This window comes from Cervus elaphus, chromosome 12, assembly GCF_910594005.1.
Source record: "Cervus elaphus chromosome 12, mCerEla1.1, whole genome shotgun sequence".
Classification (NCBI taxonomy): Eukaryota; Metazoa; Chordata; class Mammalia; order Artiodactyla; family Cervidae; genus Cervus; species Cervus elaphus.
The window spans coordinates 45,323,181-45,343,411 of NC_057826.1; the positions used below are offsets into that span (position 1 = coordinate 45,323,181).

Below are 20,231 nucleotides of genomic sequence, written 5' to 3' on the forward strand. Positions count from 1 at the left end.
TTACTTTTATGACTTTAACAAAACTAATATTTTATCATCTTTTTTCTTTCTTTTTTTTTTTTTAAATTCTCTTTCTGAGAGTTGCTTGTGTATAGAAACACTACCAATTCTTGTATGTTGACTTTGTATCCCGCTAGTTTTAATAAGGGCATTTATCATTATACAGTTCTCTTCTAGAACTGCTATTGCTGCTCTGTATTTTCATTTGCTTTTTTTTTTCCATTTATTTTTATTAGTTGAAGGCTAATTACTTTACAATATTGTAGTGGTTTTTGCCATACATTGACATGAATCAGCCATGGATTTACATGTATTCCCCATCCCGATCCCCCCTCCCACCTCCCTCTCCATCCCATCCCTCTGGGTCTTCCCAGTGCACCAGCCCTGAGCACCCGTCTCATGCATCCAACCTGGGCTGGTGATCTGTTTCACCCTTGATAGTATACTTGTTTCAATGCTGTTCTCTCAGAACATCACACCCTCGTCTTCTCACACAGAGTCTAAAAGTCTGTTCTGTACATCTGTGTCTCTTTTTCTGTTTTGCATATAGGGTTATTGTTACCATCTTTCTAAATTCCATATATATGCGTTAGTATACTGTATTGGTCTTTATCTTTCTGGCTTACTTCATTCTGTATAATGGGCTCCAGTTTCATCCATCTCATTAGAACTGATTCAAATGAATTCTTTTTAATGGCTGAGTAATATTCCATGGTGTATATGTACCACAGCTTCCTTATCCATTCATCTGCTGATGGGCATCTAGGTTGCTTCCATATCCTGGCTATTATAAACAGTGCTGTGATGAACATTGGGGTGCACGTGTCTCTTTCAGATCTGGTTTCCTCGGTGTGTATGCCCAGAAGTGGGATTGCTGGGTCATATGGCGGTTCTATTTCCATTTTTTTAAGGAATCTCCACACTGTTCTCCATAGCGGCTGTACTAGTTTGCATTCCCACCAACAGTGTAAGAGGGTTCCCTTTTCTCCACACCCTCTCCAGCATTTATTACTTGTAGACTTTTGGATAGCAGCCATCCTGACTGGCGTGTAATGGTACCTCATTGTGGTTTTGATTTGTGTTTCTCTGGTAATGAGTGATGTTGAGCATCTTTTCATGTGTTTGTTAGCCATCTGTATGTCTTCTTTGGAGAAATGTCTGTTTAGTTCTTTGGCCCATTTTTTGATTGGGTCATTTATTTTTCTGGAATTGAGCTTCAGGAGTGCTTGTATATGTTTGAGATTAATTCTTTGTCTGTTGCTTCGTTTGCTATTATTTTCTCCCAACCTGAGGGCTGTCTTTTCACCTTGCTTATAGTTTCCTTTGTTGTGCAAAAGCTTTTAAGTTTCATTAGGTCCCATTTGTTTAGTTTTGCTTTTATTTCCAATATTCTGGGAGGTGGGTGATAGAGGATCCTGCTGTGATTTATGTCAGAGAGTGTTTTGCCTGTGTTCTCCTGTAGGAGTTTTATAGTTTCTGGTCTTACATTTAGATCTTTAATCCATTTTGAGTTTATTTTTGTGTATGGTGTTAGAAAGTGTTCTAGATTCATTCTTTTACAAGTGGTTGACCAGTTTTCCCAGCACCACTTGTTAAAGAGGTATTTTATCATCTTTAATGTCAAATAATACTTAAAACAGCTATTAAAATAGGTTTATCTGTAGTATTATTTCTTGTGAAGGAAACATTAGAGATAAAAAGAGAACAAAGGGCTTTGAGGTATTAATGATCCAATTGTAGGGCTGTAAGGTGGGGCAGGAAAATTGGTGTATCATATAAGATTAATGTATCTTTGTCCTTTGGTTCTCAGATCTATTACAGTAGTAGAATAGATCTACAACATCCGATTACTGCATAGAAAACCATCAGAGAAACTTAAACAAAAGGAATATGTTGAGGACTGGTGTTTTTTTATTTATTTCTTTTTTTTTGTCAATTCAGATTCCCGTAATTAAATGGCCTTGATAAATGTAATAGGAAAAGTCACTGTTCACTGGCACTGGTTTTGAACTTAGAGTTTGTCTATCTGCTCTAATGCAATTGAAAGATAATAGGATTAGGGCTCCTGATTCAATAACAAGACACCTATACTGTGATGGAAGTGGGTTACATAATTCATAATAAATCATTGAGAGGAAATGTGTGCATCAAGTGTCTCACATATTTCCATTTGGTGGGTCAGAGTTTAAGGAATTAAGCTGTAACTAGAGAATTTAATTACTGTTTGAAAGGCTGCTGCTGCTTTGCCTCTGGATAGCTCTTGCAAGTTTCTGGCTGATGATTTTTTCAATCAATTCCCTGCCTTTCAGCTTGAGCTGAAAGAGATTATTTATAATTGTTAGATTTTTTAAAATACAATTTTGTTGCTTATAACAGGAAAAGATAAAGACTAAAAAAAATTTCACTAATCTTACCACCTATATTTTGAATATAACCTTACAGATTGTTTCAATGCATATGTATGTATATAAACTCACATTTATATATACCTTTAATATCTATCTTATGTGTCTATTAACAAAATTTTATACAATGACATTTAAAATATTATAGAAATTTCATTTACTATACTTAAAATATATAGCTAGAATTTTACAGATTCTTAAAGAATATGATTTTAATTGCAACTTCATTTACTATTGTTTTTTTTCTTGATATAGTTGCCGTGTGAGATTATTTTAGTTGCTTCATTATAACTAGTTCAACTATAGATACAGTTCTTATTTTTGAATGACTCTTTGCTCATATACTACTTTCATGACTTCCCATCAGAGGATGACTGTTTGAGCAAGAGCTTGTTGTTCTATTGAAATCAGGCTTTATTGGCTTTATGAAATTCATGAGCATCTCTTTAGGTAAAAATCCTTCTCAGAATAGGTTAAACTTCGATAACTTGGGTTTGGGGTTTATTTTTGTTTGGTTTTTTAATTTGCTTTTTGTCTTTGTTTTGCTTTAATTATAGGAGATATGTATTTGGACTATATCCAGGAAACTAAATCTAAAAAAAAAAAAAAAATTGCAGTGAGACCATTTGAAAATTTAGTATAAGTAATTATAAAGAAATTAGCCTTTTGGATGGTTGCCAAAAGAAAATTGGCCAAATGGTGATTGGCAGTGCAGAGATTAGGGTACCTGCAAATTGAAAACAGAAATAAAGACAAAACAGAACATAAACACACATAATAATCCTGAGTTCCAAAGAGTGAAATGCTTTGCTTTAATTTCGGAAAGAATAAAATAACTTATTCCCATGGAAACAAAGCCATTCCTGTCTCTAATAATGAAAAAACATAAAATTGGGCATATTAATTACTCTTTAAGATGCACATTGTTTTTAGTTAAGAAAAAAGTACGATGCAAATTGTCCTAACAGTACTTACTTTATTTACCAAGAGTTTGTGAAGCAAAATATCTTATTCTCCTCTTATAGGAAAGGCAAGTTACAAGCTGGTGAATTAAGACAGGAATCTTTGTCAGCTAATTAATCAGGGTGGAAATGATCTAATAGAGTAAGATTTAATGGAGTTATGTGTGATAGATTTTTCTCTTGTGTGTAAAAAATCTTTCTGTCAGATTTTCCTATATGAGCATACAGTTTCCCATCCAAATAATAAACCTTTGTATTTTCATAAAAGTCAAAGTTTGTGAAACACATGCTAAATAGTTAAGGAATGACATAAAACACAGCAAGTATAAAAATAAAAAAGTATAAAAATTTGTTTGTATAGAATCAAACAAAATGAACTTGGTAGATTTTTAAATTATTTTCCCACTGATTCAGTTAGAATTTTATTAAACTTCTTATTAAGCCATGATGGTAGCTTAATCAAAAAGAGATTTATTTCATTCAACAAGAATTCCAGGTATAGGCGTTTGAGGGCTAGTATGGAGAAGGAAATAGCAACCCTGTCCAGCATTGCCTGAGATATCTCATGGACAGAGGAGCCTGGTGAGCTACAGTCCGTGGGGTTGCAAAGAGTCAGACACAACTGAGCAACCAAACAACAACAGCGGTAACTCTACTATCCCTTCAAAGTGAAAAGCTTAATCTATGTTCCTCATTTATCATCTTCCGTGGAAGATGTTCTATATCCGTGTTCCAGAGGAATAAAAAAAGAAAATAGAAGGACAGAGCCAGAAGACTTTTGCTTATATCTCATTGTAGAACTGTGTCAAGTGGTCATCTCTAGTTTCAGGGGAGACTAGGATATTGCACAGAAGCAGGAAAGGGAAGGAGGGCTTGAAAAATTATTGGCTAACTGAACTTATGGTATCTGTCACCTTCCACCTCTTTGAGCAGTCAGTATTTATTCATGATATTTCCATCTCTGTATGTACTTTAAACATAATGGATCCATCCTCTGTCTTCCAAGGTAGGTAGTCCCCAAATTACATCCAGTTACTGGGTTTAGTATGAAGTCTAGGCTCTTTGGGTAATCTCTTTATCACCTCCAGGTTTGGTTCTTTGTCATTCCTAAGTCTATAAATTAAAGATACATCATCTTCTTCTAATATCTCCAGTGTATTAGTATAAAGAGGAAAGAAATTAGGATAAAAGTAGTTTATCCTAAAAAAAAAAAAAAAAAGTCTCATTCAGTAACAGGGAACAAGGGAAGCATATGACTGTCAGTGGTACATAGCAAATATAGAGTCCTGCTCAGCAGGTTACTCAGGATTTTCTGATACTAGCAACAGAAGTCATTCCTTGGCTAGCCAATCTGGCAGGCCTTAGCACTTCTTGGTGAATTTCTTTTATATATTTTCTCCAAGTCCTTGGTTCTACATCTGGGGGGGCCTTCCTTGACCAATGTGCCAATGCCTGCATTCTACACAGATGCTGTGTAAAATGAAAGTAAATGAAAGAGGGCTCTAAAAAGATTTAAAAGGCACTGTGTATCTACAAAACCATAAATTGGGACCATCCTAGGAAATCCAGGTTTATGGTCTTCCTAGCTGGGAAGAGGTTCTACTTGGAGTCCACTTCCTACTGCTGTGAGTTCAAGGACCCAGAAATTACTTTAAATAAAGCCTGTAGCAACCCTGGGGCACATTTAAAAGTACCATGCCCTGGAAGTTTTATCAGACTTCCAGGAGGTGAGCTTCAAGACAATTTTTAAGTAACCACATGCCCCTGGAATATTTACCTCATTATCACTGGCTCCTTTGTTCTGACCAATTCCTCTCTCTTAACCTAATGGCTGCTGCCTGCCTCTACCCCTATAACCCCTGCCTATAGCCCTGTAACCCTGTATGCCAGGGTGCAGCACCATTCATCTGATCTTTTCCATTAAGTTCCCTTTCATTGTCACTTAGAGACTTCCTAAAGAAAGGTGTTTGAAATACCCTGGGGTAACAGTTTTATCTATTTTTGAAGCTGCACTCAGAAACCTCTGCTTGTATGCATACATTTTGTATACAGAAGCAGCTGGCAGTCCTCAACCTGTGTAGTTCCAAATTGTGATATTCTCAGTTGTGTGGGACACAAGCAGAGTGACCTCTTTCAGAATAGCTGTGTTCCCTTGCATCTCTGCTTAGAGGAGTCGAGCTATAGTTTGAGTGCATCTCTATCTACCACAGTACATTTGTGAAAGCAGCAAGACTTAATGAGCATATGCCAATATTCTGAATTTTACTCATACCATTCATACTAATAAAAAAGTTTGAGTTGGTATGTGGTCACGATTCCAAAGTATAGCAAACAACAGTTTGACCAGCTGTTTTGCTATTGCACTCCAAAATGCAGTGGCTCTGAAGCCTGAGGTAATTAAACCTTCAATGCTTGCCCTCATCATCTCCTCCACAAAGTCAATTCCACATTTTAAGTTCTATTATTGTAGCTCTCTTCATTCTTTGTAAACTATTACATTATTCATTATTGTTCATTGCAGCCAACAGAGCCCACTCTAGTTTATGCAGGAAAAAAAATTATTTCATAGACTCAGATTGCTCAAGAATTTTTGGAGAGGCCAGAGGCCAGCCTCTAAATCAACTGTGCAAAAACAATGTCCAATTATATCATGAGGCTTCTTTGCAAAAAAAAAAAAAAAAAACACACACACAATTGCCACTATTGATCAATTATTTGTCCCTCAGTACTAAATACCAGAGACTGTATGACAAAGTGTTAAAGACCACCACCCTTGTTGCTAAAAGAATTAAACCCCACAATACAACCACTGCCTCACTTTGTTCAATTTGAATTCAGGTATTGCTTGAATTTAGGTCAAACATCTGGACCATACTACAAAGGAATCTAAGAATGTGATTTATCAAGCTTAAGTTTTGAGAAGATGAGGAACATAAGCAGAAATATAGCCAAAATAGAAGGAGAATTTTTAGAGATGTTGGGCATCCTTATGTCATGACTTGATTTAACAATATCTTATATGCTTAACTGAGATTTTTAACTTATTAGGCAGACTATGTAATGTCCACTTTCTCAACACCCATTGCAATTAAATTAGCTTTATGATACATAATTTTCTGAGCATGGACATGTTGCCATAGATAACTGTTGCAAATAGGAAATATATCATAGAGAAAGCAGCCCACAGATTTCTGACCCATATTCAGTTATATGTAGTTCAGTTAAAAGAAATAGAATGGAATGGGGCAGGATTTTCTCTTATTAACATTACTTAACAATTGCAGCCTTTTTTCAATATCTTTGATACCTGCAACATCCAATGGATGGAATGGTCCATGGGAAATCTTATTTACTATGCAATGTGGTATGCCTTTCTGGATTAGATAAGATTTAAAACAAATTGCTAACATCAAATGACATTTAGAGAAGTTAGCAATGGTTATTAACTTTCCACATCTATTTTCAGTGAATGCCATAACTCCACAGATCGAATCAAAGTCAGAGTGTGGGATGAAGATGATGACATCAAATCCAGAGTGAAGCAACATTTCAAAAAGGAGTCAGATGATTTTCTGGGGCAAACAATTGTAGAAGTGAGGACCCTGAGTGGAGAAATGGATGTCTGGTACAATTTAGGTGACTATCTTGTATCTACTTGAAACGTGTTAAATAAAATTCCAGAATATCTGTGACAGGTATTATATTCCCATATTGGTAAAAATAACCAGTGTTTTTCTAGAACATTTACTTGGCCTTTAGGCGGGTAAGTTTCATTAGAAAATAAGGTGATAATTATTTAAACTCAATATTATTGAAAGATACTGGCAAATTTGAGATAAAAAAGTCTTTCAAGGAATCAAATGGGTGTCTTTTAGGAGAAAAATATTATTCCATTCTGAATTTTTAGTTCATAAAGTATAGCTTCAAAAAACTTTGCCAAATGTATAGAAAACAAATAACCTATGACTTAATAATGTCTGACTTATTTCTTATTTTCTTTCAGTCCCTTAATGAATTTTGGCAATAAACAAAAAGTATATTTTAGATATCTTTCAAAGATGATATGAAAGTAGGCTTTAGTAAGGCAAAGCTTTACCCATATGCTTGTTCTGATGATGAAGATATGAGAATGTTTAATTGGCATAATTTTAAAATGGAATTTTATTATTGTACCAAGAATTAAATAAAGATAAGTTTTAATTTGACTTTTCCCACAATTGAATAATAACCTAGAATCTTTAGTGCTGACTTAAATAACAGTAAAAAGATATGGATCACCTCACTTTCTGTAAAGGACATGATCTAAAAATATACTTATCATATTATTGGGAATTTTTTAATTACATTTTTAAGATATGGTGGTGAATCTAAGAAAAGTTTACACACTTCCAGGATTATGAAATGTTTGATTTTAGGATACCTACGTATTTTAGCACATTACAGAGTGCTTTTCACTTTTAGAACCTACGTGCTTCAAGTAATACAGCAGTTTGCAAAGTTAAGGGGTGAAGTTACAGAATTGATGGCTGTCTAAATTAAGAAGGAGAGAGATGTAACTGAACACAAACAATTCAAGCTAGACTAAAAACTCGTTATCGAAAATATTTTATTTTGACGAAATCTCTCTTAAAAGTAATGCTTCTCCATTATTGGCATAGAGTTTTTGCTTCATTTATAATGATAATCCTCCTGTATCTTGTTTATACTATTAAATAACTTTACACATGAAAACAGAAATGTTAGGAAAGGGTAAATTTCAGACTGCTAACTCTGCACAATTATCACAAGTTGTGTTTTAATTAAAGAGCAATTTAATTGATTGTACATGCACTTTTGTTTTCCTGTGATAAATTAGCATGTTGTTGAATTGAGTTGTAATTCAGAAGAGAAATTCCTCAAATTATTCTTTTGACAAAATGTACAAGGGTATAGTCAGTTTGCAAAAGAATTTGAGTGTGCTTCTAATAAAATCTGCCACCCAGCTCTCCTGCAGAAACTGTCCTTCAGTGTATGGAGAGAAAAATACGATGCAGCCCAACATGGATGCCTGTGCCTGCTCATCCTCAATTCACACTTCTGTGCCATCATTACTGGTGTTTAACCTTTAGAGGGAAAACAGGTTTTAGCTTTGTATAAAATCCACAGTGGGTTCAATCCCCATTAGTAACATATTTTCATTCTTTGTGCAGTGTTACTACTTCCTCAACACTCAGAATTCATTTCACCATGCAGAGGAGGAGTTAGCCAAAAGTTCTGGGCATCCGAGCAGAGCCTGTGTCCCATGAATCCATTGTGATGATGGTACTTAAAATGTTCCCCTGTAAAAAAAAAAAAATAAAAAAATAAAATAAAATGTTCCCCTGTGATCCTGGGGAAAGGTCTGTGACAAAGAGGTCTGAAGACCTGACTTTCTCTTGGCTACAGCAGACAACTTAAGCATTTGTTGAGAATCAACTCTCCTAGCCAGTAGGAGAAACTCTCATAATCCCAGCATTAAGTGAAGACTCTTAGCAACACAGTGACTATTAACTATTAACCATGAAAAATCAGCAGACATTCCACAAGAAGAAAGTAGACTTCATGATTTAACTGTATCTTATCTGGCTAGAAATATAGTGATGCATAGAAAGAGGGGCAATTAAAGAAGTCTTCACCACTGACTTGGTGTGGCTCTCCATTTTCATCTTTGGTTTTTTTTAGATGGATCAGCTTGCTTCTTTATGTGTTTCATCAGGGAAGCAGGTATCAGTCATAGGTCCCCTACCTACATTCACACCCTAGAAATTTGTCTAAGTTTATCTTTCTCTCAAAGCTACCCCTAACTTCATATTAGATGCATATATACACATACATTACACACACATTAATTGAATTGACTACATATTGACTCCATTCAAAGAAAGAAAGAATCTAACACTTGTAAGTAAACACAGGTTGTAGACTATAGGTCTTCATGAATCACTGACAGAGAAAACTATTAACAGATGTTTTTGTTAGAGCTTTGACTCTTTTTTCAAGGACAGAAAGAATGGGACTTTTTGATAAAGTACTCTCCTGATTAATTTTATCTTTGAGTTATTTTGCTTTTAATTGCACAAATAATTAATTTCTATCATCTTAACTGATCTAGTACATGAAACTTTGTATCAGAATGGTAGAATCATCTGATTAAGCTTTTCTATTTGAAATACCTATATCACATTTTGACGATCTCAATGACATATAGGCACATTACTTTAAATTGTATTTAGCAGAATCATTATTGTTAATCAAACCTGATCTAGAAAAATGACTTTTAGCAATATAAGCCTTTTTTTAAGCTTTTGAGAACTTGTATAAGAAAAATGATATTGTCAAAAATGACTGACCAATTACTTTCTGCTTTATCAGAGAAACGGACAGATAAATCAGCTGTGTCTGGGGCCATTCGACTGAAAATTAATGTGGAAATAAAAGGAGAGGAGAAGGTTGCTCCATATCATATACAATATACATGTCTACATGAGGTAAGTAACTTGAATTATATTAATAATAAGACCTAGATAAATTGCATTGATTAGAGATAATGCAACAAAATATTTGTTTTAAAAATAGAATTGAATTAGGTTTGTGAAGTTGTCCCTGAAGTTCTTATTCTTTACAATAGCAAGTGATGTGCTAGCGTATCACATAGCCTATATATTGCCCCCTGAAGAGAGGGCTGGTTGTCTTAAAATGAGGTTTAGAACAAGCATATGAGGCAAGTTTTAATAAACAAGGCAATGAGATGATAATGAACAAGTAGAGCAAATTACCATCCTTCCAGGGAGGAAGAAGACTGTTAGAAAGCATTCATTGAAGAAATAAGTCATGATATTTTGGAAGCATTAAATCTGTAGTATCAATACTGTAATAATGAAGGAGAAGATCCAAATCATGCTAATTTTTGAGAACTCTGAGTTAGTGCTCAGGTTATGTTGAAGATTTAATTAGGACTATTGTGTATTAAATATGAAAAATCTGATGTTGCAGAAATGTTGTTGGGGAGCCAATGTGATTAGCAGTAAATTTGTCTGTCTTTTTCTGAGTATAACAGACGACTTCATACATACTGAACCCTCCTCCATTTTAACTACCCTTTCCACAAACATATCTGGGTAGCAAGTATCAGAATGTAGGTTTGCACTCATGAATAGTAGAGAATATACTATCCAAAAAGAGGAGCTTGGTTGGCTTAGAAAGAAGTAGAGAGCACTCAGACTGAATCAAAAGGGCAGATGCTCTGGGCCCCTCGTGCCTCAGTGTCCCTGCACAGGCAAGCAATCTTGGGCTTCTACCAGATGCTTTGCAACTGAGAGCTTAGTTTGACATGTCACTGGAGCTTTTCCATGATGCAAAAGACACATCCCATGTATCAAAAAATATGTGGTGAAGCTGAGGACTATACCTTTCCCCCTGTTCAAAGAGGTACAGAGAAAGTACCTTCCTACGAAAGAGAAAGGTAGCTGGGAGAATCATTGCTCTTTGCACACGATTTTTCCTAAGTGTATCTATGAAAATGTATGTGTAATTACCTGCATCTCCCTTTCACTAAAGAAGGAAACAAGGAACAGTATCTAAGTCATTTACACATTGCACATAATTAGAGATAGAACCAAGTAATTAGAGATGGAACCAATCTCCTGAGTACAGACTAGCCAGTGATAATCCATCAAGAAAGGTGGTTCACCAAATGCAGTGTTCTGTGACAACCTAGGGGAGTGGGATGGGGTGGGCGGTAGAGGGAGGCTCAAGAGGGAGGGGACATATGTATACCTACGGCTGATTCATTAGATGTAGGACGGAAACCAACACGATATTGTAAAGTAAGCATCCTCTAATTAAAAATAAAATTAAAAAAAAAGTGGTTCAGTTTGTAGAACAATAGCAATAAATCTCAAACTGGCAGGATAGGGAGCCAACTCTGGCCATAAAATGTGGGCACAGATTTGGAATGACAGGAATAGCGTCTTGCTTTGCTTTTCAGAGTCTTTTCTGTGGGTCCAAGAACCCAAAGAACTGAAATCCAGTTCAGAAAGGGTCCTTCAATAATCCATGCTGCAGCAGTTTCTAAACTTCTTAGAAGCAAAAAGGAATTGTATGTAGTGATTTTTTTCATTACGAAATTGTAAAAATATTTGTTTTCCACCTGAATTCATTGTCATGACTTGTGCCATTTTGTAGCCGAAGTGCTTTAGTTTTGTTTGCATATCTAGATTTTGTATTAACATAGTCAAAACACATTATTCATCCAGAGCTTTTTAATTTACTCAGAGCCCACAAATGCAAAATATGTGCTAGCATGTAGAAATGTTTACTTGCAAAACCATTTACTTCCTTCTAAAATGATACAATGTATCTGAAACATTTAAATCATTGATTCTGTATAGACCTAGACAGAAATAAAATCAGAATTTGCATTAAGATGAGATTCAGTAAAATGAAAATCTGAGATATTGCTATTGCTTATAGATTCTGATGAAACATTAGATGCAATTACAATGTAAGTATAAAATTTACGGAAAGTTACAGTTAAATATGTCAGGCCTAGTCTGAGAAAACTGAACGTTTGAAAAACACTTACTTTTAGAATTTGTTCCATTACTTGACTGAAGTGAAAGCTAATGGTGGAGTGAAAATCCCAGAGGTCAAAGGGGATGAAGCCTGGAAGGTTTTCTTTGATGACGCCTCTCAAGAAATAGTTGATGAATTTGCCATGCGTTATGGGATTGAATCCATTTATCAAGCTATGACGTAAGTACTACAGAATCTTTGCATGTTCAAAAGTCTCTGTTGAAATCCAAAGGGGAACTCTTTCTTCAAATCAAATGAATTTTTAATTTAATAGATAATTACAGTTTGGATGTAATTTATTAGATGCTGGCTACCCTCTCTGTTGCAGCTATAAAGTATTAAGGATTTGGTAACTACCATCATCTTCTCAATTCTTATTCCATCCCCATGTGCTGTTCCTTGACTAAATTAGCAGCATCTGGGAACTTAGAAATGTAAATTTTCTACCCTACTTCATATCTTCTGAATCAGAAACTCTGAAGATTTTAATATGCCCAACAAGTGGTTCTCATGTACTCTAAAGTTTGAGAACCATAGCCTTATTTGATATTTGAGCCTGATACTAGAGCCTGATGATTAAAATGTGTTGTCCAAGGTTACAAAGCTGGTTAACATCATAAACACTTCTAGAGTCATTATGGTGTCTTAACACTAACTTTAGACTATATCCTTCCTCCTTATTTTTATTTCAGTGCTGCTAATTTTGTTAACCCAAACACTACAGTAAATAAGGTCCTTTAAAAGTGATCCGTACAGACACACACCCTTTAATGAGGAGTTTCAGTAACAATTTAAAGTTGAATTATTGCTTGTCTAGAGTTAATCTTTTGAAACCTAGTGTAAGTTTATAAGTGCATTTTGTTCAGATATAAGCCATATATAATATGTAAACTATTTATATATAGGGCTTCAGTAAATATCCTGTAATGCAGGAGTCGCAGGAGACATGGGTTCATTTCCTGGGTTGGGAGGATACCCTGGTGGAAGGCACAGAAACCCACTCCACTATTCTTGCCTGGAGAATTCTGTGGACAGAGGCCCTTGGTGGGCTACAGTCCATTGGGTCACAAAGAGTCAGACATGACTGAAGTGACTTAGCATGTGCACGTGTGTGTGTACACACACACACACACACACACACATATATAAAAGGACTATTCTTTCATATTAAATCTTCAAGGTTTATTGCTCATAGAATTTAATGAACAGTCATATTTCTAGAACATCATATAAGAATGATTTTTTAAAACTTTCTGATAGTGTATGCTTTTTCAATTTACAGAATGTCCTAGTGCTAAATATCAAAAGCTTATAGATTCTTAGTCATGAAAAGTACTTAGGGGTCAACCGGTTGAATCTCTCTCTGAATCAGGAAACTCTTTTTGCATCCCTTACTGGTTGTCATCATTGCTTTGTTTGCTCCCCTGCAGTGATAGGGAACTCAATTCTTTTTTTCTTTAATTTGAAGTATAGTTGATTTACAATGTTATGCTAATTTTTACTCTCTGGCAAAGTTTTTTTTAATCCAGTCAATAATACACATGTAAACATTTTTAAAACATTCTTTTCCAGTATGATTTATCCAAGAAGATTGGATATAGTTCCCTGTGCTATACAGTAGGACCTTGTTGTTTATCCATTCTAACTATAATAGTTTGTTTCTACTGACCCAAACTCCTAGTTCATCCCTCTCCCTCTCTCCTTTGGTAACACAAGTCTGTTCTCTATGAGAGTGTGTTTCTGTTTGGTAGATAGGTTCATTTGTGCCACATTTTAGATTCCAAATATAAGTGATATCATAGGGTATTTGTCTTTTTCTCTGTGACTTCACTTAGGATGATCATCTCTAGTTGCATCTGTGTTGCTGCAAATGGCATTATTTCATTCTTTTTTAGTATTCCATTGTATATATATACCACATCTTCTTTATCCATTCTTCTGTTGATGGACATTTAAGTTGTTTTCATGTATTAGCTATTGTGAATATTACTGCTATGAACATAGGGATCCTTGGTGAATTGTAGTTTTGTCTGGGTAAATGCCTGGGTGTAGAGCTGCTGGATCATATGGTAATTTATAACTTTAATTTTCTGAAGAACCTCTATACTGTTTCCTATAATGACTGTACCAACTTATATGCCCACCAACAGTGTAGGAGGGTTCCCGTTAATCTTAATGATGGCCATTCTGAATGGTGTGAAGTGGTACTTCATTGTAGCTTTGATTTTCATTTCTGTTATAATTAGCAATTTTGAGCATCTTTCCATGTGCCTAATAGCTATTTGTATGTTTTCTTTGGAGAAAAAATGTCTTTTGCCCATTTTTCCATTGGGTTTTCTTTTTTGTTGTTATGTTGTATGAGCTATATACAGTATCAGTAGTATATTTTGTAGATTAAGCCCTTGCATTATTTGCAGATATTTTCTCCTGTTCATAGGTTGTCTTTTCATTTTTTTGTATGATCTCCTTTGCTGCATGAAAGCTTGTAAGTTTAATTAGGCCCCATTCATTTATTTTTGTTTTTATTGCTATTGCCTTGGAAGACTGACCCAAGAAAATATGGTACATTTTATGTCAGAGGATGTTTTGCCTGTGCTCTCTTCTGGGAATTTTTTGATGTCATGTCTTATGTTTGCCTTTAAGCCATTTTGAGTTTATTTTTGAGCATGGTGTGAGGGTGTGTTCTAACTTCATTGATTTACATGCAGCTGTTCAACTTTCCCAGCACCACTTGATGTAGAGACTGTCTTTTTCCCATTTTATATTTTTTCCTCCTTTGTTGAAAATAAATTGAACATATGTGTGAGTTTATTTATTTCTGGGCTTTTTTCCCATTGATCCATATGTCTGTTTTTGTACTAATTCCAAACTGTTTTGATTTGATTACTGTGACTTTGTAGCACTGTCTGAAGTCTAGAAGACTTATGCCTCCTTTTTTTTTTTTTTTTTACTAGGATTGCTTTGGAAATACTGGGTCTCTTATAGTTCCATATACATTTTTGAATAATTTATTCTAGTTCTGTGAAAAATATCATGGGTATTTTGATATTGATGGCATTAATCTCTAGATTGCTTTGTGTGGTATTGCCATTTTAACAGTATTAATTCTTTCAATCCAAGGGCAAGGGATATATTTCTATTTCTTTGAATCCTCTTTTTCTCTCCTTTAATAATGTTTTAATGGTCTAAGCTTAGAAGTCTTTCACCTCCATGATCATGTTTATTTCTAGGTATTTTATTTTTGGGTGCAGTTTTCAAAGGTATTTTTTTTAACATTCTCTCTGATATTTCCTTGTTAGTGTAAAGAAATGCAACTGATTTCTAAATGTTTATCTTGTGTAGTACTACTCTGCAGAATTCATTTATTAGATCTGGTAGTTGTTGTGTGCAGTCCTTGGGTTTTCTATATATAGTGTCATGTTATCTGAATATAGTGACAATTTTACCTCTTCCCTTGCAATCTGGTTACATTTTATTTATGTTTCTTGTCTGATTTCTGTGACTAGGATTTTCAATATTATGTTGAATAGAAGTGGTGAGAGTGGGTATCCTTGGCCTGTTCCAGATTTTAGCATGAAGGTTTTCAACTTTTCACTATTGAGTGTTACATTGGCTTTGGGTTTGTCATAAATGGCTTTTATTATGTTGAGATATGTTCCTTCTAAACCCACTTTGATAAGAGTTTTTTATCATGAATGGATGCTGAATTTTGTCACTTTTTTTTTCTGTATCTATTGAGATGATCATGTGGGTTTTGACTTTTGCTTTTTAATGTGATATATTACATTGACATGTACGTGCTGACTCATTCTTGTGAATGGTCATGGTGTATGATCTTTTCTGTGTGTTGAATTTGGTTTGCTGATTTTTTTTTTTTTTTTTGAGAATTTTCATGTATATATTCATCAAAGATATTGGCCCTGGAATTTTATTTTCTGGTGGTATCTTTGTCTGGTTTTGGAATCAGCATGATGGGGGGCTTCATAGGATTCTTTGAGAGTATTCCCTTCTTTTCAACCTTTTGTAAGAGGTTTAGAAGGATCAGTAAAAGTTCTTTGTATGCTTGGTAGAATTCTCGTAAACCATCTGGTCCTGGACTTTTGTTTGTACGAAGTTTTTTCATTTTTACAGATTCTATTTTATTTTTAATTATTGGTCTGTTCAGATGATCTGTTTCTTTTGATTCAGTTTTGGTGAGCTGTATGTTTCTTGAAAATTGTCCATTTCTTCTAGGTTGTCATATTTGTTTGCATGTAATTGTTCATAGTATTCTCTTAGGATGTTTTGTATTTCTTCAGTATTGACTGAGTTTTCTCCATTTTTGTTTCTTATTTTCTTTATTTGGGTTCTCACTCTTGTCTTCCTGGTGAGCCTGGCCAGAGGTTTGTTAATTTTGTTTATTGTTTCTAAGAACCAGCTCTTGGTTTTATTTATTTTTTTTTCTGTTTTTTTAAAAAATATATATATATCTATATTTTATTTATTTCCTCCCTGTTTATTTCCTTTCTTCTGCTGACTTTAGGTTTTGTTCTTCTCTTTCTAATTCTTTTAGGTGGTATGTAGGTAGGTTAGGTTGTTTATTTGAGATTTTTCTCGTTTTTTGAGGAAAGCCTATATTGCTATGGACTTCCATGTAAGATCTGCTTTTACTGCATCCCAGATTTTGCATGGTTGAATTTTCATTGTCATCTGTCTCAAGGTATTTTTTAATTTCCTCTTTTATTTCCTCATTGACCCATTGGTTTTTCAGCAGCATATTGTTTAGTCTCCATGTAATCTTTTTTTTTTCCCCTCATTTCTTTTCCTATGGTTGATTTCTAGTTTCATGCTGTTGTGGTCAGAGAATATTCTTGACACAGTGTCTGTATTGTTAAATGTTAGTTTAAGAACTCAGTTAGTTTGTTGAGGTTAGTTTTATGCCCTAGTAATGCAGTCAGTCCTAGAGAATATTCTATGTACAGTTGGAAAGAGTATTTATTCTCTTTTGTTTTGTTTTTGATGTAATATCCTGAAAATGCCAAGTCTAACTGTTGTATCACTTAAAATTTCCATTGCTTTATTGATTTTCTGTCTAGAAGATCTGTCCATAGGTATGAGTGGGGTGTTAAAAGTCTTCTACTATTATTGTATTTCCATCAGTTTCTCCCTTTATGTCAGTTAGTATTTGTTTTATGTATTTGAGTGCTCCTATATTAGGTGTAAATATATTGACAATGTAAAATCTTCTTATATTGATCCTTTAATCACTATTTAGTGTTCTCCTTTATCTTTCTTTATGGCCTTTGTTTTAAAGTCTATTTTGTCTGAAATGAGTATTGCAGTGGCTGCTTTCTTGTCATTTCTATTTGCACGAAATATCTTTTTTCCATCCTCTTACTTCCAGTCTATGTGTCTTTGCCCTGAGGTCCATCTCTTATAGATAGCATATTGCATTGGTTATTTTCTCTTTTTTTCATCCAGTCTTCATCTTTGTATCTTTTGATTGGAACTTTCAGTCCACTGACATTTAAGATAATTATTTATATATCTGTATTTATTGACATTTCTAGTTGATTCTGTTTCTTTTCTATTTCTTTTTCTTTTTGTGGTTTGCAGTTGATTCTGTTTTTCTTTTTGTGGTTTGGTGATTTCCTTTTACTTTATGCTTTGCTTTTCTTTTTGGTTTTTGAATCTTTTGTGTAGTTTTGATTTGTTGCCCTATTTTATAAGTATGTTAACCCCTTCCTGTGGCTTCCTTGGTGGCTAAGACAGTGAAGAATCTGCCTGCAATGCAGGAGACACGAGTTCAAACCCTTTCCTGGGCCACCCAGGTGGCACTATGGTAGAGACTCCACTGCCAAATAGGAGTCTCTCCATGTCTCCAAATAGGAGACATAGGGGGCACGATCTTCCTGACCCAGGAAGGAAGGAAATGACAGCCTACTGGAGGAGGAAATGACAACCCACTCCAGTATTCTTCCCTGAAAAATCCCAAGGACAGAGGAGTCTGGTGGGCTACTGTACATGGGTTGCAAAGAGTCGAACACAATGGAGCATGAGCGTGCAGCCACTTCCTATAACTATTTGGTTTAGACTGATAGTCATATAGTACGCTCATATTCTTAAAAAAAAAAAAAAAAGGAATTTACACATTCTGAAAAAAGGATTTAGTTTTTTTCATTTTATTTCTCTCCTACACATTTTATGATTTTGATGTTCTTTTTTACTTCTTAGTATTTATCCTTTTGCTGTTCCTTGTTTTCACAATAGTTTTTTTTTTTCCTCCTTAAATCTGGGTATTGGCTAATTTAAGTGACTCAATTTCTATTTATAATTTCCTCCATCCTATACCTTCTTGCTAATTTTCTATATAGAGAAGACTTTTCAGTATTTCTTTTAGGGTAGGTTTATTAATAGTATTTCTGCAGTCTTTTAGTTTTTGCTTGTCTGAGAAATTATTTTCTCTCCTATTCTAAATGATAATCATGCTGGGTATAGTAGTCTAGGTGGAAGATTTTTTCCTTTCAAGACTTTGAATATATTTTGTCACTCCCTTCTAGCCTGCAGAGTTTCTGTAGAGAAATCAGCTGATAGTCTTATGGGGGTTCCCTTAAGACTGTTTACTAATTACTAATTACCACTCTGTTTTTCTCTTGCTGCCTTTAGAATACTCTTTTCTTCTTTAACTTTGCCATTTTTCTTATAGTTTGATATAGGGTTATTTGTGTTAATTTTGTTTGGGTTAATTTTGTTGAGGACTTTCATGCTTTCTATACCTGGATATTTGTTTCCTTCTTTAGGTTGGGAAGTTTTCAATCTTAATTACTTCAAATACCTTTTACTTCCTTTTTCTCTTTCTTCTTCTGGAATCCCTATTATGTATAAATTGGCATGCTTTATATTACCCCATTGATTTCTTAAATTGCTTTCATTTTATTTTTTACATGGTTTTCTGTCTTTTTCTTTGATTGACTAATTTCCATTATTCTGTCTTCCATATCACTATTCTTTTTTCTGCATTATTCATTGTGCTATTTATTACCTTTAGCTTAGCTTTTATCTTGGCAAATGAATTTTCTAATTTTTCTTGGCTCCTCCTTATAGTTTCTAGTTACTTTTTTTTATAGCAATCTGCATTTCTGTCAATAACCTTTCTTAATTCCTTCAGTATTTTCATTACTTGCTTTTTGAACTCTGTGTCTATTAGATTGAAGAAGTCTGTTTCATTGTTTGCCCCTTCAGAGGAATTCTCTTGGTCTTTTAACTGGAAATGGTTCTTCTACTTCTTCATTTTGCTTATATTTCTCCTACTCTGTGAGTTTAAGAGAAACAATTATCTACTGTTGTTTTGGAGGACAGTTTGCATGTGGAAAGATTACGGTGTCGCTTGTATGGATTTATTTTAGTTATTTATTTTTTTGCTTGTATAGATTTAATTGTTTTTGGCATGGGTGCTGTTTTGGCTTGGATGCTTGCTGTCTCTTTCCTCAGTGTGTGCTGGCCATTATCCCACTGATAGAGGGTGGGCAGGCTCATGGCCCGCGTGTACTCCTGGGAAGGTGGGGAGGGTGGTTGGCACCCAGCACCAGCACCTGCCTCTGGAGTCTGAAATGCCAGTGGTGGCTGTGCCTGACCCTGGAGCTCGTGCAGGTGGTGGCCTGCCACCTAAGAGTGCTCCCCCAGAAAAGGAAGCCCCTACGTCTGTGCACCTCCAGACAGTGGTGCCTTGCCTGTCTGGTGGGCTCTGGCTCCTTCGGCATGCCACTCCCTTGGTTGTGGTGCACCATACCCTAACCCCTTCAGGCTGTCTCCGCACAACCAGTCCCCGTCTTCTTCTAGGGTCTGACCTCCAAGACTCAAGCCTCAGCAGCCAGCCCCCACCCATCCCAGCAGATGAGCGTCTCAGGCTGGGGAGGGCAGGGCAGTGACATCTACCATCTGTGCAAGTCTCTTTCCGCTATGCTCTCCATAAACTAGTTCTACTCTCTTCAAAGGCTCTGAAGCTCCCCCTCTCTCCTGGCTAGTCTTTCCACCAGTGAGGGGACTTCCCAGGATGTGGAAGCTTTCCCTCTTTCACAGTTTCCTCTCTAGGGGCACAGGTCCCATCCCAACTCCTTTCTCATTTTTTGAATGTATTTGTGGGAGAAGGTGAGCACCATGTCCTACTCCTCTGCCATCTTGGTCCAGTCTCCAGGAGCTATTCCTTTTGAGGCAGCCTATTTTGAAACTGGAAAGCCACAATGAAGTCTGTCCCATGTCAATGTCTATAAGAACTCATCAGAGCAGCTCGTGT

At 35.3% G+C, this 20,231-nt stretch overlaps 1 protein-coding gene across 5 annotated transcripts in view; it reads left to right on the forward strand.

The window, feature by feature from the left end:
* Positions 1-20,231, forward strand: part of UNC13C (unc-13 homolog C) — a 647,876-nt gene that overhangs the window by 324,593 nt on the left and 303,052 nt on the right. For all 5 annotated transcript variants that reach the window (XM_043920107.1, XM_043920110.1, XM_043920109.1 and 2 more), the window contains 3 exons: positions 6,834-7,003; positions 9,758-9,873; positions 11,976-12,139. In XM_043920107.1, the coding sequence (XP_043776042.1) occupies positions 6,834-7,003; positions 9,758-9,873; positions 11,976-12,139 (450 nt within the window). The remainder of the gene's footprint in view (positions 1-6,833; positions 7,004-9,757; positions 9,874-11,975; positions 12,140-20,231) is intronic.